We start from the raw sequence: 25,655 nt of genomic DNA on the forward strand, positions 1-25,655 counted from the left end.
GTAAGGGTATCGTTTTGCTGCATGACAATGCCCGTCTACATGTGGCTAATCAGACCAAAGATCTCATCAAATCATTTAAATGGGAAACTCTAGGTCATCCTCCATACAGCCCTGATCTGGCGCCCAGCAACTACCATTTGTTCCAGCACTTGAAGAAACACCTGGGCGGTCAGCGTCTTCAAGACGATAACGAAGTCAAAACATTTGTGATGCAGTGGTTAACAAGTCAGGCGGCAGAATTTTATCAGGAGGGTATTCAAAAACTGGTGCCACGTTATGACAAGTACCTCAATATTCACGGAAATTATGTAGAAAAGTAGATTAAGGTACAGGCTTTCATGTAAAAATAAAATTATTGCCATATCTTTGCACGTCTTTTTTTAATTCCAAAACGGTACTTACTTAAAAAACACGCCTCGTAGAAAATGGAAATATTGAAAAAACATGGATACAAATAAATGTATGATCAATACAGCGCAAGCCAGTAATAGAAATATAAAAGATGAATACAAAGAATAGTACGATGAGGAATGTATAATAGAACTAGATGAACGAAATATATTTAGATTCAAAATCATGTAAGAAAAAAGAATCATAAGATCGAAGAAAAAAAAATACAGTGAAGGTAAATTGAAATTCATAGAAGAAAGCTTTAAAAATAGAGAAATTAGAAACTAGAAATCAAGGGAGAAAAATGAGAAAAAGAAAATCTGTACACTACAACAGCAAAAATGGAAGGAATTTAGTAAGTGACGATAAAATACTGCACAGATGGAAAGAATACTTCGAAGAGCTATTAAATAAAATACCCACAACACGATATAAAAAAAAAGAACAAAATAAAAATAAAATATCTACAATGTTCGTGTGTAGTCTAAGTTATAACTAAGTTAGAGGATTAAATAGGAAACATGCTACTAAAGAAGATATATTATAAAATGTGTCTAAAAAAGTGATAAGGGAAGCTGATCTCATATTGGGATAAAGGCAAAGAGATTGATATGACACCTGAAACGTTTTATTAAAAAATAAAAAATTAGTTTTAATCTCTTTTTATAATTACATTTAACAAAATTAAATTAACAAATGTGTTTTTAAATACTGTGTTTTTAACACACACTTAAAGTCTTTTAACACGCACCATTCTCCGCCAGCTTTTGAACCGCGTTATGTTCTACTTTCTCATCGTAAGTAGATAGTTCTGTCCCTGTTGTTAGTTCGTCTCTTTGGCAGTTGATGTTCCACACACCGTTATCAGAATTCCTTTTACTCGGTACGTGATTGGTGACAAAATCCGCCTTGCTGTCGGGATGGTGACATTTTAAGAGATTCAGAAATGCCTTTCGGAAGTTTTTATTTTTCCAAGCGTATATTAGGGGATTCATACAAGAATTTGTCATCGCCAGATTAAAAAACACTTCATATAATGTGGCAGCTTCGGTATTCCTTGTAGTTCTGATGTATATAACTATCACAAAGTACGGCAGCCAACAAATTGTAAAGCAACCCAAGATGATTAGAGTGACCTAAAAGAAAAAATAAAATGAAGTATGTATTTTACTTTTCTGTTTTATTGGAAATGAACAAAAACATATACTAAGTCTAAAAAACGTCTTTTTAAAACTCTTTCAAGACAAAAAACTAAAAACTTCTGTGATGATGATTTTTTTTTTAGAGATCTAAAAACTCGTTTTTTGGTAATTTTGATGTTTTAGTTGATGTTTAAAGAATGATGTAGTACAATTGAACATATATACCTTCATGAAAAAATCATATCTTTTCGCCTAAACTTTAATTTAAAGGTTCCAATTTGGAACCTAATAATTTTTTTTTATTTTGACTAGGTATTGATAAATAATCTGGTGCGATTTTTAGTAACGTTTTTGGGTTTAAATTAACTCTTAAAACAATTCATAATTAATAAAAAATATGAAGATAATAAATGTATAGCAATGTAAATTTCATCGAGTTTTAAAATCTCAAACAAAGTTTAAACATACTTTGAAATGCCTGCATTAAAATTAAGATCATGAGCAACAACTCATAAAAGTAAAGTGATAATGAGGCGTAAATTTTAATGTCTGAAATTAACTTTCCATTAACGAAGTAGTAGTTAACAGATATTATATATTTAGCACGAAAACTGATACATTATTGCTCGAAAGTAAGTTTCGTGCAATAATCATTCAATGATCAATAATGTCACATTTTGATCCTAATCCATCATATATTTTCTTTACAATCAACATTATAATTTGCTTATTCTGTCTGTCTTTCCGTAATGAAAACCCCAGCTCCATCTATCCACAACAACTACTACTAATTTTAATAATATATATTATGCGTCAGATGTCACTGGTTTATTATAAAGAAATATTTATTAAATAAATATTTTTTATTTAATAAAGAAATAACGTTGTTTATAAAGAAACAAAGGCTTTGGAACATTTGTAAAATAATATGTATTGTCTTTAAATGATTTAGAGAGTGTATCACTCTTACATACTACATAACGACAGCGATTTGTTGTTCTTTTCGTACATATTGATTTGCTAATTCAGCCACTTTTTCGTTATTTTCGTATTTCTTTTTTTTTTAATACCTATACTTTCTTTGGTATTTTTTTATCTTAATTATGTGTTCTCATGCACTTTATTGTTATTTATATTACTAAGGTAACCTAACATGTTTGTTTACAAACATTGTACCTACTAAAAAAATGGCTAACCAAAGTACAAAGTTTTGTAATAAAATTGTTACAAAATAGGATTTTAAATGTTTTGACTGTAAAATGTTATATGCATATATTAATCAAATATAATCAGGAGTAGTAACACGAGACTATAGCTTTTTTGTAATGTACCGTTTTACTTCTAACCTATTGTCAACAAAAGTCTATTATAGAGTGTAATTAAATATACTTTATTATTAAAAAAAAGGTGACTACCAAAAGGGCACTACACAGCTTCTTTGTTATTAATGAACGTATAGCGACATCCGAGATATCAGAGGACGCTATGGATAAAAATAGATTTACTTTAAGACAAATTTTGATTTATTGACTTAAAGAAGTACTCTAGCTGAGTATAAAATATAAACAACTGATCGAATCCTAACATGCGACATAGCAAATGAAAGGGGAGGAAATAACGAATATATTAAGATCAGTAACTAAATAAAGATAAGAAAAAAATTAATCAGTTTTTAGTTGTTACCACTCGTGGAGAAACGATTACGACTATTAGACCGAAGTCTGTGTGTTACTAAGTGTCGAACACGATACTACAGCTTATTTTGTAGTGTACCGGTTTATTTTGAATTTTTTATATTCATTCATAATATCAAAATAAATTTGCATAAACTATTTTTGGTGTGAGAAAAAAGCATTTTAGTAAAATATAATACGTTCTAAAATCCCAATGACTTAGAATCGGGCCACATTCTAGTAATCAATAAATAAAACTATTTTTAAATCAGCTTTAATCATAACTAGTTATAAAAAATAGTACGGTATATCTCTAATTTACATTTTATTTGTACTTTTAAAAATGAATGAGCCATTTAAATAGTCCTAAGCTGTAATCATTAAAATGCAAACCAGCACATGACAGGACTTTAAAAATTACACTAAAATAATTACTAATATGATTTTTAAAATTCCTTAACTTTTTTTGCGTAGATATTAAAGCCTAAATAAAATTATATAAAAAGGTAATCTTATGTTATTTTTAACGTTACTATAAAGTTCAATACATAGTAATAAGATTACTAGTGTCTGTTTTATTATTAATGGCATTCTTAGTTCGGTTGATATGACACATCTCGAGAAACAATCTATTATTGTAATTGCTTAATGATTGCAATATTGTCACGTTATCATAATCAAACTGGTGGCCTGTTTTTATAAAGTGTTCGGCAACAGTGCATATTTGATTTCTTGTGTTGAAGTCACTTTTGTGTTGTGTGATCCGTTTCCACTGTCCGGTTTGTCCAATATAACATCACTGGTGTCCAATTTTAGAGAATATGGTTTTGCATTTAAGGTTGCTGTATTTGCTAATTTTTATATTTGTGTAGTCCTTAAACAGGGAAGTAAGTTGGTTTGTTAAATTCGGAATATACGGTGGTTTTTTGTATAAAAGATCTTGTAGATGTTCATCTAATTGTCTCTCATAAAAACGTGTGTTGAATATTAGTTGGTTTAGTGTATCCTTAGGATAACCGTTATTTAGAAAGAATTGGAATAATTTGTTTTTGTTCTGGTATAAAAATTGGTCGTCGATGATGTGTTCTATTCTATTTTTCATTGCAAAAACGGTATTACATTTTTGACATTAAGGATGATTAGAAGCATAGTCTAGAAACCTTTTTGATGTTATGGGTTTTTGATGAACCATTTCAACAGTAAATTGTATGTTTATGTTGAATGCATTAAAAACTTTTAACATTGTCAGTATATGATCTTGTGGGACACCGCAAATTATATCATCAACATATTTGTATAGGAAAGATAGCTAAAAGGGCAAAGAAGGGACAACTTCTGCTATTAAATGATTTAAAACAATCACAGCTAAAATCGAACGGATACGACTACCCATGGGCGTTCCAAAATTTTGACGGTATTATTAAAAGAAAAGTACGTGTTTTGGGAAATAAATTTTATTAAATTTAAGAATTGTCTAATCTTCAATAAATTCTAAGTGGGAATTAAGTTGCATCACGCCGACTAAAATTTATAAGGTCCAGCGCCCACGACGACGCAACTGTTTTAAAACAAGCAGTTTCATCTGCAATCGGTTTACAACCTAAATAAAACCTGACTCCGCCCACGGAGCGACTGGTTTCGAATCGGTTGGGTTATAATACAATATTAAAATTGTGGCTGTAATAAAGACCAATTTAAGAAATTAGCTTTTAAAACAGTTATTCGGGTTTTCTAAAGCAAAGAAAAAACAATTCTTTTATTGTTGTTCTTTAAATTTCCGATCAGAAAATGTTATTCGTTTTTTTTTTTTGAAAAATAAATAGATTAATATTTTTTTGTAATAGCCTTTTCATTTTTACGTACACCCAACTGACAATTATTGTAATGTCTACATAACATTTAAAAAAAATCTTAAAATATAAATATGCATCTGTATTTTTTTTAAATGTTCATTTAATATTGTTCTTCTTTTTTTCTATTTATTGGCTTGCATACTCGTGCATCTGCCAGCGCATTTGGTAGTGTTGCAGCTTGCAGCTCGTCTTGCTCTAAGCAATGCTGAGAGCTTTGTTTTTACAGGCTTTAACTAAAAAATTACTTTTTTATAAGGATGCTTAAGATAATTTGAAATAAACTTAATATTCTTTGCACAAACTAGTTCGGTGGCATGGCCGCCATGGTATCCTTATGACGGCCAAGCCTCGAATCCCTCAGTTAATATTAATGATTTGTGCTATTGAAAGAATCTAAAATATGTAGATCCTAAAATGTTTGCCAAATGTTCAGGTAATAATGTGCTACCAAACGCAACTGCGACCACGAGAGGAGGGTCGAACAAAATCAGTATTAGACTGATTGGAAACCAGTTTCAGCCAGATCGCCCCAGGCTTTTATGCTGCCAAGATCACAAAACAGTTGCGAGCACAATCGGTATCAGAACGTAGTTTTATAATAGTTGCGCCGTGTTTAGTTTGTTTTTAGTTTTATAATGTAACGGTGTATGAGATAAACACTTGCTTCTCGTGGCAGTTAACGTGTTAACTGAAATTGTGTTTCATTCTCATTAATTATAGTAAATAAGACTAAAACATTGTTTTACCACTATTATGTACACAGAGTTTGCTGACATGCATTAATAAGAATATTTTTTACCCTTTTAATTTGCTCATAATTTTTGCTCTATGCTATGCTCTAATTCAGTATTTATTTATTTTCCTTTGTTACTGATATATCCTGTTGATGGCAGATGTTTCTTATTCAAGTTCTTTTCTCAAAATAAGCAACATAATTTGTTATAACCTAATAATAATTTGCACCATTAACTGTAACTGCATCACTCCTTTTCAATCAATTTCAAATGATAAGAATTAGGTTAAGATGCACCCACGTGTGTAATTCGTATTTGCCTGCCCATATTTTTCGAATGGAAGATTTTAATTTGCTAAAAATAAACAGAAATTGCTCACTCGAGATTCTGTTTATGAAAGATTTAGTACAATTGTATTTATTTCAGTTTGTCTCTGTTTAAACATCTCGTATTGACAAATTGTCGGAAATTTTACATCGGAATGTTTTTCAAGTTATTCAAATATATAAACACGGTCAACAAAATGTTTTTACAACGATAAAAAGCCTTGCGTTAAAATAAAATTCAAGAAATTATATTTTATTTTTCTCCTTTCTGGTTAAACTTCTTAGTCTTAAGCTTATTACACACAACATATTGCGCGATTTGTTTCTTAATCTTCCGTACACACACACACACACACATATATTTCTTGTTAGCCCAGTCTGATTAAAAAAAAAATAATTTATGGTAAAAATTTGATTTTTTGTCTATAAGTTTTTTCCCTTATATTTTACATAAACAATATTTATATCATTTTTTATATCAAGAATATCTTTATTTTCTCGTTTTTTAAATTCAAATTGATAAATAATTTTCGGAGATATTTCAAAAAAACAGTTTTTTTGCACTAATTTATAAATTTTATTAATTTTTTTATTAACAAAATAAAATGTTATTAATACATTTGAACATCGAGGAATTACCGTCTTTTAAATTTGTGCAAAATTTCCCCCCGATCGGTCAAATAGTTTAAAAGTTATTTAATTTGTTTATCCCTGAGGCTAAATATTTAAACTATTGAACTTGCTCTATTAATGATGCTACACACATTTAGCAAATTTTATAGGATTCTTTAAGACTTAAACTATCTCGGAAGTTAAATGAATATTGCGTTTTCATCGAAATTATTTACAAAATAAACGTTTGAAAAAGGGTATGTTTTGTACTTATAAACAATTGTAATAACTTCTATATTTTTCAAGCTACAGACTTCTACGTACAACCATTGGATAGCTGGTGAAGAAAAATTAAAAAAAACTTCTATGACCAATAGGAACGAAGTTAGGGACTATTTTTAAAAAAATCATATCTCCGTTGTTTATAAATATTAAGAAGTAAAATTTGCACAAATTTTGAATGAAGGATCTTTCGAAAGTACCTTCGTTTTGAAGGGCTGTAAGTTTCGAAAAATTGGATGAATTATATAGCTATAAGTTTCAATGTAAAATTCCGATTTTCATTCAAAATTTGTGCAAATTTTACTTCTTAATGTTGATAAACAATGGAGATATGATTTTTTAAAAATAGTCCCTAACTTCGTTCCTATTGGTCATAGGTTTTTTTTTAATGTGAGTTTTTTTACCAGCTATCCAATGGTTGTACGTACAAGTCTGTAGCTTGAAAAATATAGAAGTTATTACAATTGTTTATAAGTAAAAAACATCCCCTTTTTCAAACGTTTATTTTGTAAATAATTTGGATGAAAACGCAATATGCATTTAACTTCTGAGATAGTTAAAGGCTTAAAGAATCCTATAAAATTTGCTAAATGTTATAGCATCATTAATAGAGCAAGTTCAATAGTTTAAATATTTAGCCTTAGAGATAAACGAATTAAATAACTTTTAAACTATTTGACCGATCGGGGGGAAATTTCGCATAAATTTAAAAGACAGTAATTTCTCGATGTTCAAATGTATTAATACCATTTTATCATGTTAATAAAAAAATTAATAAAATTAATTTAAAAAACGGGAAAATAAAGATATTCTTGATATAAATATTGTTTATGTAAAATATAAGGGAAAACATTTATAGACAAAAAGTCATACACACTGTATGTGACCATAAATTATTATTTAGAAAAAACGCAACGTAAAAATACTAGTACTTTTTCATCTATTCGTCATCTAGTAACCCCCACCTATGTCTTAAGAGCTTTAGATATCTGCGAAAAATTTTGCCGTGAAATCTATGATTTTTGCATAACCAGATTGGACTATGTACACCAAACACGCACTGGAGTGTGTAATACCATATCCCACCCGTTATATTTCTAATTTTTAAAAAATTACTTATTTTTTAATAAAATAATGTCTTAAATTTTTAAAAACTTTTAAGACATTCCTATGGATTAATTTTATTCAAAATCAAGTTCTACACAAACAAATAATATTGTACAAAAAAAAATTAATACAATTTTACCGAAGAAATCCCATTTTATTCAAAAAACTTACTTTAGTCAAAACTCAACATAATTTCAAAGAAAGTCATGGTTTAAAATAAACTTATCACTTATTAGTTTTATATCAGGGACATAAACAATAGAAAGGATAAGAAAATATACTCATTGTTTAGTCAGTTCACTATACACAGTCCATACAAAATAATCCTTTATGTTCGTTGTAGAAGGGAATAAGTATAACATTTTGAACACGCCTGTTTTGTTTTTGTAGAAGGGAATAAGTATAACATTTTGAACACGCCTGTGTTGTTTTCCTATCTCTAGATCTAGAGCAAAATCCACACCGTGCACTTTTTTGCATAAATTGTACTTCGCGAGGTTGTTCTTTTATACCCAGAATACCTCTAATCAGATTTTTCAATCCTTTTCTCAAAGTAGTAATCTCCAACCCGGATTTCTAATGAGGCTCTTTCAAATCAAACGCATGTCTGTTGAGAAATTCTCTTCTTCGAAATATTTAATTAGTCACTCCTATATTGTATAAAACCATTACATTTATTCCCGCTTGATCAAGCATCCCATAAAAAATCGCATTTGCCACCTTCTGGTACATCTTGCTGTTGTATAAGTGTAGTATAACTTATCGAAAGTGTCGGTACCTCTTTTCGTACTATTACAATTTAAAATTGTGGGTTTTTTTGTAACTTAATCAAAGATATTTGAATAATGCATTATGGATAATAATAATACAACCTTGTTCTTTTTACGTGTGAATGATATTGTTTTATTATGGTCAAATATAAACGTTGATTCGCTCTCATTTCCACTCAGAAAACTTGGGGAAATCTCCCGTTTGCTTTTTCTTAGGGTTCCTATCATGGTTAGTTTCGTCTGAGTCATCATTTTTTCAAAAAGGTCTACTGATGAGAACCAATTGTCCGATAATTTTTTGACATAATGAAAGAGTTCATTATGTTCCGTAGTGACTTTTCCAGCATAAGAAATCGAATTCACCATATACCACGTCCTAGCATCATTCATCATAAGCATTTTCGTACCACACTTATCTGGTTTCGAAGACATATAAATTCTTAACGGACATTATTGGAGGCATTTCCCGTGACGTGTGATCGTTTGTAATGTAAAATATTAAATTCTGCGTTTTTTATTCATATTTCAAATGCCTCATATTTGTTGCCACAACTCAAAATTTAAATTTCATGTCGAAGGTGTTCTCTAAAAATGGAAATTTTACTACGACTAGTTAATGAAAGTGATCAATTTCATTGATCTCATGAGAATGGTAAAAAATGGCAAAAGCCGCGGCACGTTTATTTATTGAACACCTTTATAAAAACTGAGTTTATTCTCGGCAAAATACGGAAACTGCATACGAAAGCTGCACTCTTTAGCTGTAAAACGCATGTTGATTTTTGTCGACAGGACTCTTGGATCAAAAGATGTCAAATTTTTACCGTAGAACTGATACAAATGTTATTGAACATTGATTTCGCGCGTGTAGCTGACATTCAAAATGCGGTTCAAGCATTGTTTCTAACAGAACGGTGCATTCTACACAAAAAGTATTAATAAAGCCCGGGGTAAAAGTAATAAACTTTTTTGCATCTTTTTGGGGTTGCAAAATTAATAAATTAATATTCTCGGCAAAATTCAGCTTGTTCGTCTGATTTTTAGGAGTCAACTTTCTGTCAAGTATTAGGGTAGAAGTTCATTCTCGCGGAATTATTACGACATAATTTTATTTTATTTAAAATGACGAATTATTTTTTATGTGGATAGGTACTTAACACACTTATGAAGGTTAATTGTAATTGATTTAAGAAATATCGAATGTAAGAACCTTTTACTCTCAAGCATAATAATATGAAGCCAAATAATTATTGAATGTTTTAAGTTCGGAGTACAAGTAAATATTGGAGATTGTTTAACTTTTGGAAATTACTCTAAATTGTAAATGGCGTCCACAGGTCGCTTAATATTGGTGATACATTATAAAGAGATACGTATATTATGTTACATTACATCATAAATAATTAATAATCATAATGGAGAGAAGATATAATATAGTTTCATTACACATTATTAAAAATATGTTTTTATTGGATAAAACATGCTTTTTTTGTTATCCTCGTTTGGACACTCTTCTTATTAATCCATTTCTAATGCCTCCTTTTTTACTTGTATTTTTCAATCAGCCAACACCATCATGCTTAAACCTTCATCAGTTCAATATACTTGTATTTATTGTTGTTTTAACATATAATCTTACATTCTTGAATCACATCAGGCATTTTATCAGTATTATCTCCAAAATAATTATGTTTTCGCGTAAAAGCCTGTAATTTTATCACATCTTCTAATATGTAAACAATACTGCGGTAACCTGTGGAAGGATAGTGTCTGATTAATTTTATTCGTAGGGAAATACAAATAAAACCACTAACAGGAAATGTAGCGAATATAATTTACCGGCCTTTTGATTTCTCACATTTTACGTAATAATCAGAAAATTCGGTAAACCTCTGGGAAAATTATTTCTTAGAAAAATCTGAAGTGGGTTAGTTATTTTCGTGATTTAATTGATACATTGGAATTTTAGAGTAATACTGTTTTGTGTTTTACAGTTTTTTTTTTCCGAAATAAATATGTACGAAAATGATTTTAAAATTTATTTATATGTAAAAACTGGAGGAATATCGGTCTGTAGGAAATAAAACTCTATTTGTTCTATGTCTCGATATTTCGTCACGATTTTGTGACTTCTTCAGGAGAAAACTGTAAATTTATTAGAATAATTATTATATATAAACAAAGTAAATATTTCAATATTTACAACTATAAGAGTAAAAATTATTCACCAAGAATTGTACAATGGGAATTCACTCTATAAAATATTGCGGTTACCATAACTCCTAAATAAAATCAAACAAATATGTCATTTATTTAGATATGTTAAAAAAATTTAAATTTTTAATCTTATAGTTGTAGGTATTGAAATATTTACTTTGTTTATATATAATAATTATTCTAATAAATTTACAGTTTTCTCCTGAAGAAGTCACAAAATCGTGACGAAATATTGAGACATAGAACAAAATAGAGTTTTATTTCCTACAGACCGATTGCTTATACTATAAATCAATATATATATATATATATATATATATATATATATATATATATATATATATATATATATATATATATATATATATATATATATATACACTCGCGATCATAAAATCCGGGTCACCTTGAAAATTACAAGTTTCTGGAATATTTTTGCCTCTGATGCAGTAATATCCTTTTTTTTTAGGCTAACGTATTTTTTATTTGTCATCAATGTTTATTTTGAAGGAAAAAAAAACGGGTTTTTATTGTTTTTATTGAAAAAGCAGAAAACAAACCAAATTGTTGATAAAACAGGCATACGAAAAAAATGGAAAATACAGAACGTGTCAGTGAATTTTCAATGACTAATATCGTGTATTGTCTCCACTTGCTCTAATGACCTCTTGCAGACGACGGGGCATACTCTCAATTTTTCTCCGAATTACATGGTTGTGGTATGTTATTCCACTCTCTCACTAACAGATCCTTAAGCTCCTGCGCGTTGTTAGGAGGAGATGTTAGGGGTTGAATACGTTTTTTCAAATCGTCCAAGATATGTTCGATGGGATTCAGGTCCGGAGACCTAGCTGGCCAGGGTAACCTCGTAATTCCAACCTCGTCCAAGTATTGCATACTGATCATGGAAACGTGCGTTCGCGCGTTGTTCTGCATAAAAACGACGTTTTCTCCAAGCCTTGCCATGGTATGCATAACATGTTCTTCCAGAATCTCCGTAATGTCCCTTTGTGCAGTTAAGGACCCATTTTCGATGAAGGGTAATTCTGTGCGGAATTCGGAAGATACACCTCCCCAAGCCATGACCGAGCCTCCACCAAATGGCATTCTTGGAGCAATGCAAGTTTGTGAAAATCATTCACCGGTTCTCCTCCAAACTCTTACGCGTCCATCGGATCCAGTTAGGCAGAAACGGGACTCATCTGAGAATAAATCTTTGCTTCAATCGTTAATTCCCCATTGCGCGTATTGCCGAGCAAAAGCTAGTCGTGCAACTCGATGCGCCAAGCGAAGTGGCGGTCCTGTAGCCATTACCCGAGAAGATAGTCCAAAAGAACTTAATCTTCTCCTGGCTGTTGCAACGCTAACATTGCGATTTCGTACTTCCTGTAGACGATTTCGATGCATAATCGCAGTTGAGGTCCGGTTTCGTAAAGCCTGAAACACAAGAAAACGGTCATCTCGTACCGTGGTCATTCTTTTTCGTCCAGAGCCAGGTCATCTGGATAGCAAACTCTTCTCCTGAAAGCGTTGAAGCACTCGTTGAACCGTAGAAAGGCTTACGCCAACAGTTCTTGCGACTTACCGTTGAGTGTGACCGTCTTTCACAAGCGCAACAATTTGTACCGTTTCAACAACAGTCAAGGGTATTTTTGGCAAAAAATAAACAATAATAAACACTAATAATGGCACTAATAAACACTAATCGTGGCAATAATAAACGTTTGTTCGTTGCGTTTGAACAGAAAATCGAAGCACAAATGAGACATTTAAAACAAGCGGTAGTTACAGGTACCGTTCATTCTGGAAAGTGTGCACTTTTCCGCAAAATCGGCACTATTGAAATTCTTTGTTGCAAAGGAAAACGCTAAGCCGACAACAATTTTTAGAAACATGCATTAGTTTGTATTTGTGTTATTATTAGTTACGATAAAGCTCGTTAAAAATGAAATATCGGTGATTTTCAAGGTGACCCGGATTTTATGATCGCGAGTGTATATATATATTATATGTGGGTTAATGCAATTTTACGTCTTCTTATTATGTTTAATAACTTCATTTTGATTATCGTTACATTTAATTTTATTTAGTTTTAATTAATTTTATTTTATTTAGTTTTACTTAATTTTATTTAATTTTAATTTATGTTAATTTTATTTTGATAAAACAGTGGCGTTTGTTAAACGTCATTTTATTTTTTTAATAAGTATATATATATATATATATATATATATATATATATATATATATATATATATATATAAATTTATGTAAACCTTACCTTACAATTACAGTAAACTATATTTTTAGCAATTTTTTGAAAAAATTAATTATTGATAAAGTAGTAAAAGTTCCGAGTAAGAATATTTGAATCATCAATTTGTAGAATGAATTAGCAATAAATCAACCGTATCGTTTCAAGAACTAAGATTGAAATGTCAATGTTGGTAGTTCAGATTTCTTTCCTAAGTGGTGTAGTTGCCCTAGCCTTTTATATAGATAGATTACCAAAATAAGTTATGAATAGTAGTAGATAAAGGACACATTTGTGAGTACATCAAATTCACTGTCCTCTGGAATTATTTAAATCAGTCCTTAACTCTTCAGTTATTACGTCTATGCGATATTCAATGATTCCAAGTATTTATTTTCGACCTTGACAACATGGTCACGCATTTTCTTCCAGTTATCTACAGTTACTTTAGCAAATTCCTATTTCACCAACACTGTTACAGTTTCTAAAATCATTTTGTTTTTATTTGCGCTGAAACCATTTCTAGAGGGCTTAAGTCTGGATGATATGGTGGAAGTTTTAAGGAAATATGTCCACATTCTTGCAGGAACTTGTCAAAAATGGTATATTTTTTCTGTCAACCAAGATAACATATCCGCTTTTTTTAAATTACTGGTAGATGCTCTATTAATTTGTATCATTTGTATTTTTCGTAATTTTCTGCATTCATATTATCATGAGAATCTCCTGACATGGCACCTGATATAAAAATCAAAAGGGAATTCGGCATGAAATCCATTTGCCTACTACCGTGTATGATAACCAAAATTCTTGTTTTGAAATGTTTTTTTTTTCTCCTTTGCCACTATCATTTAACCAATTGTTCGACCCATTGTATCCCGTATGTACATAGGTTTCATCAACCTTTAATCTCATGAAATCGTAAATTGTATTTCTAATGAACTGTTTTTTGTAGTCAATCAACTCTGTACCAGGTGCTTTCTATTTAGCAGTTGTTGTAGCTGGAAATTCTTGTGAATTAGCCTCACTTACACGTTGTATATTGGTTCGACTATCTGCAGGAAACAGTGTGATTCCGGTGTCAAACTGATCTGTTTACTTCTACTACACTTAACCGTCCCCATTCTATAAAATAGTTTCTAATACGTTTATTCGAAACTTTTCTTTATGAGACTGGAAAACATAATAAGAGTGAATTACGAACTCGTTTTAAATCCAGTAATTATAAATTCTCGAAAATAATTCTTATCAGTTCTTTGTATGTCCCTAAAGACTATATTTATAATTATTGTTTAATTGAGTAATTCAATATTTTGCAGTTTCAAATATAAAATATTCTTCTCAAATTTCAGGTTTCTTCTCATTCAGCTTTGTAACTAAAGAAATCTTTATTATATAAAATACTTAAATAAGATCAAACTATATTTTGGGACAGTTTCCATTGTATTTACTAATACATGATATATTGTTACTTATTCAGTTTTACCTTATCATCTTAAAAAATCACAGTATTGTGGAACATATCATGTAAGTTAAATACAAGAGATTTTTCAATAGTGTAATTTGAATATGGTTCTGAAGCTATTTTCTTGTGGCATCTTAATGCAATTTACTATTTTTGTTGGGAGTAAGCCCCAATTTTACTTTAAAATAAGTTTATATTGACGTTTCGATTTCCACTTCGGAAATCGTTCCCAAATTTTTTTATTTTAAGAACGATTTCCGAAGTTGAAAACCGAAACATCAAAATAAACTTATTTTAAAGTAGAATTGTGGCTTATTCCCAATAAAAATAGTGAAGTATAATTTGAATTTATTTTGTAGGAATTTTTAAATATACATATATGTATTTACATACATAAAAATATCAGAAAAGCCTAGGGATATAGTTATTAAATCATAAAATTAATAAAAATAGGTTAACAAGACGCAGCACCGATAATAAAAGTTTTTTCAATTAGTTCTGTCAAATCTCTACTCAAAAAAAATGTATTGTATTAGGTTTCAAATTAGGATCTTTTCCAAATCAAACATTAGGTGAAAAGAAATAATTTTTTCATGAAAGTATTGGTTTAATTTTATGAGATCATAATTTAAACATTGATTAAAACGTCAAAAATGAGTTTTTTTTAGATCTCTCAAAAAAGTCCCATTAGAAAGTTTTTACTTTTTTTCTTGAATTTTTTTTAAATAGGCTTTTTTTTAGACTTTCTAAATTCTAAATAAAATTGTATACATATATAATTTTTTTAAATAATTGAAACAAACCGTTGAAATTAGAATTGCCATTAGAATAAACAAAAATGGGTAAATAATTTCAAAACTTGTCTCACATTTTTCGTTTAGATTTATATTTGCAAGATGAGCTTGAGATCATTTTAGAATTTTTATTTTTCTTTTTAATTATAAAATCACAGGATGTTCAATTTGTTGGCCCATATATTTACGTGTGCAGAATATATAAACTAGCAACCAAATTTTTAATGTATTTATCTGGGTTCCAATAAAAATGTGTCGGTATTTTTTAAAGTCTTTTTAATTGTTCCAAATACACATTTAATTTTTTTCACATAAAACAATTGACTCTATTAACTCCTATTAATAATATAAAAAATGTTTGTAATTTTCTCGAATTGATTTTATATTAAAAACATTATATATCAAGGTCGCTCAAAGCAAATGAAATATATAAACAATAATAATTTTTAGTATTAAGAATAATTTTGGAGACATAAATGATAACTAAAATGTTTAAAAAGGGGGTTTTCAAAATTCCTTGTGTAGATTATTGAAAAGTTTATATCGGACCACAAGGGGACTTTTAAAACATAATTATGCCACTGTTCTTTAGATACGCGTTGGTAAGCTTCTTTTATCAACCGTTCTACCGTTTTTTCTTTAAAATCGACGTTGTTTGAAGCTACATATCTTTTCACTTGACTCCACACAATCTCAATCGGGTTCAGCTCGAAATGGTAAGGTGGCAGTCTCAAAATCTTAAGGCCATATTTTTCCACAATTGTTTCAATTTTGTACTTGTCGTACTCGTCTCTAAATGCGGCCGCAGTATCCAGTAGGTCACTTTTTAGGTAATCTTCCTTGAAGAAAATGTTCTTTTCGATTAGCAAATCGTTGATTTGCCTTTTGTTCCACAATTTTTTATTTTTTTTATATTTTTATTCCATACAACCGTATGACGCGTTATCCATAACGCCAACGTTTTCTTTGTCTTTCGGCACGTTTGGAATTAACGTCTTTTCAAACCATTCTTCATATAGATCCCCGTCCATTTCATCGTGGTAATTAGCGGTTCCCTTCTTGGACGACAAAGTTCATTCGGCCCATGCCACAAAACCAGTTTCGCTGCCAGAATGAAGAACAACAAACCGAGGACCTCTTTGCGTTGGTACTTGTGTCTCCAGGATATGATATCTTTTCTTTCCATCATTATCGAATCTCGACCTCTTTTACCATATTCAAAACCCATTCTAAGATTCGCTTAGGTCGAGATAATCAGACAACTGAAATACAAAGAAGGATAGGTCATTTGGTGGATTGAACAACATTTTCAAGACTAATATTCCAGTTTGTTTAAAAAGAAAGGTTTTTAACCAATATGCTTTACCGATTCTTACATATCTCGGACATATTACACGTGGAGAGAAATACACCTTGCTCCAACTAATTATGCAGGGAAAGAGTTTAGAGAGAAATAGAGGAATTCTAGAGTAGAATTAATAAATGATTAGCATGAAGATACCGGAATAAAAACTAACTGAAGAAATATTTGTGGAGAGAGAAAATAAAAAAAATAGATCACACAACAAACTTTAACATCGTATGGTAAACAGGATCGATCAACTTTAATAATGGGATGCAATTTTTTTGAGTGTACACGCCACAATTTCACAATCTATTTATGGAATTGATATTTATCTGAAAGCACAGAATATAGTCAACTTGACATATTTCGGCGAAACATGTCAAGTTGACTATACTCTATAAACTATATTATTTATTACTGTTGCCTATATTCTGTGTTACATAAAAATAGTATTACAATGTAACCAGATTGAACACCATGATCATAACACCAACTAACCCATCTTGGTCCCCTTTTATTTAACGTAACAATTATTGCAAATGCAAATTTTTAATTGAAAATCTTAGTCAAATGTATATTCGACTCGTGTATCCTTCAACTTATTTTATTGCCAAATGTATGTATTTTTGGTTTTATAAATACCTACTAGATATATTTTAAAGCGGAAGTTGAAAAGTTTTTATTTTATTAATAATTCATTGCACTTAACTGTATGCATTAAGCGTGTTGCGTTTGTGGATTTACCAATTTTCAATTATGTAAACAATCATATACACTCAACTATCTAATGTTTATTAATTTCTTTTGCAAACAAATTCTTTAAAACACGATTTATTACAAAGTCAATAGAGTATTTACATTTTTTTGGCAAGTAGCTTGTATTTATCAGTCAAATCAACATTATATAAATATACAGGGTGTCCAGAAACTCTCCTGATAAACGAAAACCGGAGATTCCTCAGATAAGTTTATGACAATTTAACGCAATTCACCTAGTCCGAAAATGCTTCTTAAGGAACAGGAGAGAATGTTCTCTCTCCTGTTACCGACAAGAATATAGCGTAGAATAATTTTTAAATAATTTTAAACTGTTTGTCCTTGTTTTAGTGTAGTGTTATGTACAATTTATGTTTAATTACATGTTTATTACACTCTTCGCTTGCTGGATAGCCCAAATTTGACGAAATGCCCCTGATGATGATGTAGAAAGCGAAAGTACTTGGGCAAGATTTTATTATTAAAATTGTGCTCGATATTTGCCTTTCATTTTTCATAGTTCATTTATTCGAGTATTCAACCTTATATCAACTCTGTATATTGTATTATTATTGGACTCCTCACTTCATTACGAGTTCAACCAAGTGTAACATTTGGTATTTTATCTACGAAGTTAGAAGGTCTTAAATAAATAAAACTTCTTAGTGCCAAATAGTTTTGAACTGATTCAATAAATATAGAATGTTGTGATTTTGAAATTAATTATTAAAAACTAATAATAGCGTGACGTTTATTGAAAATTTTTGTAAAATAAATGGTATTAATAACTAAAGCTGAGAGTTGTTTCACGTTTTTTTTTAAACACTACGATAAAGATGGTTTTTAATGAAAAAGAGCGAATTACTGATTTAATGCTGAGGGGCTACGGCGATAGAAAAAGATCTTATAATAAAGTAGCCAACTTGTTCGGCGATACTTTCTCAAACCATTCTTCTATTCATATGGCTACAGTAGAAAAAAATTTAAAGCGCATTAAGGAAACAAGACGAGTAAAATATGGCATTCGAACAAATATACCAAAAACTGTTATACTAAACATTAAACACAATAAAACTTTATATTTATTACAGAGTTTCGTTGAATATACACATACATACCCAGGTAGAGCTGCACAAATACATGATGTAGGTCATTCTTCTGTAAAATCCAGTTGTTGATAGAATTAAATAAAGATGACTACGATCATAGGTTACAGTTTATAAAGCAATGATAAATAAAATTGTAGCTGAAGAGAACTTCGTTAACAAGACATGTTTTTCCGACGAAGTAATATTTACACTGTGTGGGAATGTAAATCGCCAATTAAGGTATTGGATTAAAGTAAATCTACACTGAATACGTTAGAACTATACTCAAAGATCAAAAAAACTAAATGTATAGTAGAGTGTACTGGGTACTCAGTTAATTGGGCGGTTTTTTTTTTATAGAAATAAAATTGTACCTGCCCTTAAAAACAAGTTTCGGGCCAATTTTAATAAGATATGGTTTCAGAAGGACGGAGCTCCAGCTTATTTTTGTGTAAATGTTCGGAGTTATTTAGATTAGACATTTCCCGGAAGATGAATTATGAATTGGAAGATTAGGTAGTATTGAATGGCCTCCTTGTTCACCCGATTTAAATCCTAAAGATTATTTTTATTAGGAATACTTGAAAAGTAGAATTTATAAAACTAAATCAGCAAGTGTTGCAGAGCTAAGGTAAAGAATTATCGATAAATCCATATTAATTTCTAAAGAAACATGAATAAATATAATACACGCATTCTACCATCGTTTAGGATACTATCAAATTACCAACGGAGAACATTTTGAATACTTGATTAGATATTATTAGGTATTATTTAGCAAAGTAGCAATCTTTTAATTATTATGTTCAAATTCAGTGGTACATAGTTTAAATCAACAAATTTATTGAGACGATTAGGTGTTTCTAGGCGGTTGTTTTATCTTTTTAAGATGTTCCTGACTACATAAAGTCGAAAGTATTGTATACGATTGAACTGCTACTGACGTGGAGATTTCAAGGTACAATATACAGGGTATTTTATTTATAAAACCAAAGTGACTAATGATTTAAAAAATAGTAAATCTGGCAACGTTACAAAAATCAAATTTCAAATCTTCATATTGCAAAATAGGTGTATCCCTGTTTTTGTATAATTCGGACCATCCATTTAAGAGATAATTAGTCGTTTCCAGACCTTTGGTGCACTCTACACTTAAACCAAATACACAAAGACGCAAAAAAGAAGAACATAAAATAAAACCGCTAAGACTAAAGCAGATAACTCTCTCCCATATCAAAGACAATAAGAGAACACTACTCACTCACTGCTAAACATATTACATGAAAAGAATACTGTAAAAATGAAAATTATTGATGATGAAGGGAAATGTGGAATTGATGTCGAAATACGTTAAGTCGTTCGGTATTTGCTGTGTGAGAGAAGAAGAATGGTCTTATTGTTTTTCTATGTAACCATATTTGTTAGCCCTCCCCGATACCTCATACGCCACTGTACCTTAAGTCGTTCGATATTTGTTGTGTGAGAGAAGAATTGTCACTATCTTTGTTTTTTCTTTGTTATTGTATTCGGTGTTTGAAATCCTATTATATGACACTTTGCACGTTGCAATTGGTCCATTAGAATCGAAGATATAGACTTAGTGCCCTTTTGTCCTTATGATTAATATTCGTTACGTAAGATATGACGGCAGCCATGTTTACTCCAATCCGTTCAGCAAGTCGCTACTGCGCTATGAGGGGCTTTGTGACGTCAGAGTGGAAGTGGAGGGGGTTGCTTGAAGTCTGCCATACTCTGCACTTGGTAATCCAAAGTGAAGTCGAATCAGCACTTGAAGGGAAAACAAACCATAAAGTCGCTGGGTCAGATAAAATACACATTGCAATGATATCGGCCCTATATGACATTGGAGTGGATATAATACATCAGAGTATGGAAGAACTGCATGTAGCCTGAGGACGGAGCAAAATCAGTGTATCTTTCTATAAACAAAAAGGGACCAAGTGATTCATTGTTGATCCATTTTACAGATATATTTTGTTTAACATCCTCCCACAAGGTCTTCTTGTTTTTCATCTTTTTATTAGGTAGCGTCGGTCTCATGACAGTCTGGTACATTTACAGAAAAAAATATTGCATTTTTTTCAGTAGTTTTTTTTCTTTATTACTGTTGTGATTTGTATTGCCAAATGTATGTATGTTTTATGAATTTTACAATTAAATGCAGATAAAATAATGTTTAGATATTAACGTTTTAATTAGATAATCATAAAAAGTAATAATGTGCTTTAACGAACAAAGGAATGAATTACTTTTAATTGACTGAATAACCTTTCCACTGCTTTTTCACTCAAGCGTGTAATTTCATTTAGCGAAACGCCTCATCTGAATATCCAGTTTGTTTAGGCAATGAGGGGTAGACATTATTTTTGCATGAATATTGAATATTTATCAGTTTATTTTTTACAGTAATGCGTCACAATGAAACTGGAGAATAGAACAGGGGTTATGTCATGATCTCAACAGGTATACAGTGTCTAGAGTGCCAATATTTGAGACTTCAGTCTGTACGAAATCACGCAAAAGAGACTTTTAACTGGAATAAACATCAATGGATAAAGATTCTGTTTACAGACAATTATGGAAGCCTGATCAAAGTAATCATGCCTAAAGTAGATCGGAGGAGGGTTTTGCAGTCTGTAATCTGTAGGCTAAATATTGCAAAATATTCAAGATCAAAAACTGCAATAATTTGTCAGACGTAGAAATGAGAACTATGCGGGAAGAAGTATAGAGTTGTGAGAAGTTGAGCAAAATCGAGGAAAAGATAGACGGACTGCGTGGTAGAGGACTAAAAAGATTTATATGAAGAAGAAATAAGTCGCAAAAAAGAGTAAGGAACAACGACTCCTGAAAAGGAAAAGTCTTACACTAGTCTGAACACACTAGAATACTAGAATAGTCTGACACTAGTCCTGACACAATGTCCCTAGAACATAATATATATTGGACACGGTGAAACGATACAAGTGCGAAATCCAGTTCTTAACACTTCACAGGACGACGTAGGCTACCATTAGAGTTACAGAAGTAAATACTAAGTATTAAAGTGTTATTATGTTGCCTTGTCCAGTTAAGTGTTTTAACAAAGGAAACAATGATTCTAATTATTCGTTCAATAATTTGTTACAAATTTTATAATGAAACACTAAACTGATCATCGATTTTGTATTACACAATGGTGACTAAAATTATTTTCTTTACATTTGATATTTGTAAATACCCATTAACTATTTAAACGTACTCGTATTACAAACAACCTGTAATTACATATTTATTTTGTTTTAAAAACTAATGAATTTGCTAAAACGTTTGGACAAATTACTTAGTCAAATAATATTCTAAAATAAAATCTTGGTGCAATAATTGTTACAAGGTGTATAGAAAAAAAATATAAGGATTGTTTAAAAACAATAAATAGGTGAATAATTCGAGCGATATTTGGAAAATTCCTTTTATAACAATGGCTTCTAACTTTGGACATAGGCCTTCCTCTCATTTTTACAGATTTCTCTAAATTGCGCCATTTGAATCCATCTCGGTCCAGCATATTGTTTTAAATATTTATCTGACCAACTAAGTTGTGCCTGTACCTGATTATGGATGAAATAATAAAAAAAAAATAAGAACTAAAAAAGGATACCAAATGGAAGAAAAACAACTTAAAATAATCTGCTATGCAGACGACGCAATACTACTTTCTCAAAGTGTATATTATTTACACCGTATGCTGCACCAATTTAATATAACCGCCAGAAAATTTAACATGTTATATTTCCCCTAAATAGACAAAATGCATGGTTATAACAGCAAATTTACTAAGATGCAAATTGGACCTGGAAGGTCAGATAATAGAACAAGTGATGGAGTTTAAATATCTAGACATCACATTATCTAACTACAGAAAGCTAGAAACTGAAGTGGAAGATCAAGTGAATAGAGCAAACAGAGCCGCAGGCTGCCTGAATGAAACAATATGGAGAATTAAAAATATCGGGAAAGAAATGAAAGGCAGAATTTACAAAACAGTCATCAGACCATTAATGACATACGCAGCAGAAACACCACCTGACACGGAGAGGACAAAAAGAATGTTAGAAACAGCAGAGATGAAAACACTTAGAAAAATTAATGGTAAGACACTATGGGACAGATCAAGAAGTACATATATACGATGTAATTCAAACTTCAAACTTATGGTACATTGAGCAATATAAAAAGTATATACTTGATGACAATACTGGGATTATACATATACAATACTAAATTTGAGAATTCGGGTATCGGGAGTACCACGAATTTTTTCCCAGGTTTTTACAAGAAACAATACACAAGTTATTTTAAGAAATGTTTCTCTTCAGTTAAAACTAATTTCATGTAATCAAACGAACTCCCCTTTTGTCAAATCGTCCGTTATAGTATTCTTCAAAACCTTGATAACAATTTCCCAGCTGAAAGTCGAAACGCCAAATAAAATTATTATTTTGCATTTGTTTAATTCCCATAACATATTAATTAAACAGTACAACGTCACATGAAATAGCTTCAAAACCATTTTAAAATATGTGTTTGGAAAAAAACCATTCATAATTTAATTAAATACCTATAAAAATATAAAAGGTTTAATAGTGGGGTGTAATACTTTCACTGATGAATCTGGTTTTTATCGAAACGTGAAGGTGATCAATTAATGCATTGCAAATTAAATACTCCAGTCGTTAGAGACGAACATGCCACTGAACCCTAAAAATCATATTAACAAGCTGAATTTTGCTGAAAATGTCAATTTTGCGAACCGAAAAAAGATGCAAAAAAGTTTACCACTTTTACCCCCGCCTTCCTGCTAAAACGCCCTATGGTATGGAGCGAAAAATGAAAAAGATCAATTTGCCAAGAATCTGTATGCCATAGAAAAAAAAAATGTAAAAATTTCATCCATGAATTAACCGCCTTTTTGGCGGACTTTCCCGTGACGTGTGATCGTTTGTACTTTAAAAGTTTAAGTTCTGCGTGTTTTATACATACTTCAAATGCCTCATATTTGTTGCAAACTTTCAAAGTCGAAATTTTAGGTTAGAGGTTAGAGGTTTTGAAGATTAGGCACTAATAATGAAAATTCCACTACGGCCGGTCAATAAAAGTCATACATTTTATTGGAGAATCGTAAAAAATGGCAAAAATTACGCAACGTTTATTTATTTAACACGTTCATAAAAACTACTTTATTTACGGCAAAATACAAAAGTTGCATTCAAAAGCTGCACTCTTCTCCTTTAAAACAATTTTGTTTTTTGTCGATGTGACACTCTGATCAAAGGATATCGAATTTTTACCATCTAGTTGATACAAATTTTATTTAAAATCGATTTCGCGCGCTTAACACACACTCTAAATCGCCGGTCGCTTCAAGCGTTGTTTATGAGAGAACGGTTTATTCTACAAAAAAAATTTCTAATAAACACTTATCGGTAAATCGATTTTTTCCGATTCTCCCCCCTACGATTGGGTGTTTTAGTAGTAAACTTTCTTGCATCTTATTTGGGGTCCCAAAATTGACATTCTCAAGAAAAATTCAACTTGTTCGAATCATTTTTAAAGGTCAAATCTCTGACGACTTGACTGAAAAGCTGTGTTTAAATTGACATACTTTGTTAATGTAAATTTCCGTTAAGTATAACAGCCGATTCTATACAGTTTTAAAAAAATATCTTATTTTTCGCTGTGTTACTTGCCTGAAACGATTTAGTCTGATGTTTAAACCCAGTCACTCTTATTTTCTTCTGTTGTCCCGAGGCTTCTTGACATATCCTCGTATAGAGCAAAATCATAGTAGTCCATATTAGCGAAAACATGGGTAGCAATATAAATTGCATGTAGTTGTGTGGAAAAACGTTGACGACTTCGCAAGTAACTCCATCAATCCATTCGTTCCAAATTAGTGGCACAAAAGCTGCAGAAAACGCTGCCGCCCATCCGATAGATATAAGAACGTAAGCGAACTTTTTCACCATGAAGCGAGCGTAATGTAAGGGATAAACTATAGCTAAATATCTATCCATCGCGATGAAAAGTAAATTACATATTGAACTGGAACACGCGAAAGAAGTTAATACGAATCGCAAGAGACACCTAATTTTCACTTTTCCGAAATCATCGACAGTATAAAACAACATGTGATACGGTATAGAAACACCCACCATTAGATCACTTACTGCTAGACTAAAAACAAAGTAATTCGCTATTAACGAAGACAGCTTTTTACTCATTAAGATCGCCGAAAGGGTTAAACTGTTTCCTAAAATCGTTAAAAAAGCAGAACTGATACTTATACACATCCACAATGTGGTACCGCAATACTGACAATTCTCACTACCCATAATAAACACTACACTTAAATTTATTGACTAGGTATTCATCTCAATGTCGATTTTTGGCCCGTATTTCAATTAACGAAATTTTATTTGTACTGAGCTTTTAAGTAGCAAAACATTTTGAGTGTTCTGGTGTGTCGATAACACGCGATACAACAAACACACTGTTTTGTTTTCGTGTAAGCCGTCTTCCTCGTATTGCATATTGCGAACTCTTGCATGGGAAATTTGACGCGCGTACTCAGAGAGTTCTGTTTCGATTATCGTATTACACATCCAACTTGGTAGCTTATTTATGACTAACTAACTAATCGTATCGACTCTGATAGTTTTCGTTTAGAAAATGATACAGTGTTTGTAGATACAGTATAAAACAAAAATTTCATAGAAGCGAACGATTATCATATTTATCAGCAAAAGGTTCACACAATATTCAATACATTAACTCAGGGTAACAC

At 30.8% G+C, this 25,655-nt stretch overlaps 2 protein-coding genes across 2 annotated transcripts in view; one reads left to right on the forward strand and one right to left on the reverse strand.

The window, feature by feature from the left end:
* Nucleotides 1–25,655, forward strand: part of nonC (serine/threonine-protein kinase Smg1) — a 142,096-nt gene that overhangs the window by 38,060 nt on the left and 78,381 nt on the right. The window lies entirely within an intron of this gene.
* Nucleotides 1,009–25,486, reverse strand: LOC140447954 (D(1A) dopamine receptor-like). The gene is made up of 2 exons (XM_072540921.1): nucleotides 24,559–25,486; nucleotides 1,009–1,526 (listed from the first exon to the last, which is right to left on the reverse strand). Exons 1-2 carry the CDS (start codon nucleotides 25,201–25,203, stop codon nucleotides 1,131–1,133), a joined length of 1,041 nt encoding a protein of 346 aa, XP_072397022.1. The 5' UTR covers nucleotides 25,204–25,486; the 3' UTR covers nucleotides 1,009–1,130.

The sequence above is a fragment of the Diabrotica undecimpunctata genome, chromosome 8 (genome assembly GCF_040954645.1).
Source record: "Diabrotica undecimpunctata isolate CICGRU chromosome 8, icDiaUnde3, whole genome shotgun sequence".
NCBI lineage: Eukaryota > Metazoa > Arthropoda > Insecta > Coleoptera > Chrysomelidae > Diabrotica > Diabrotica undecimpunctata.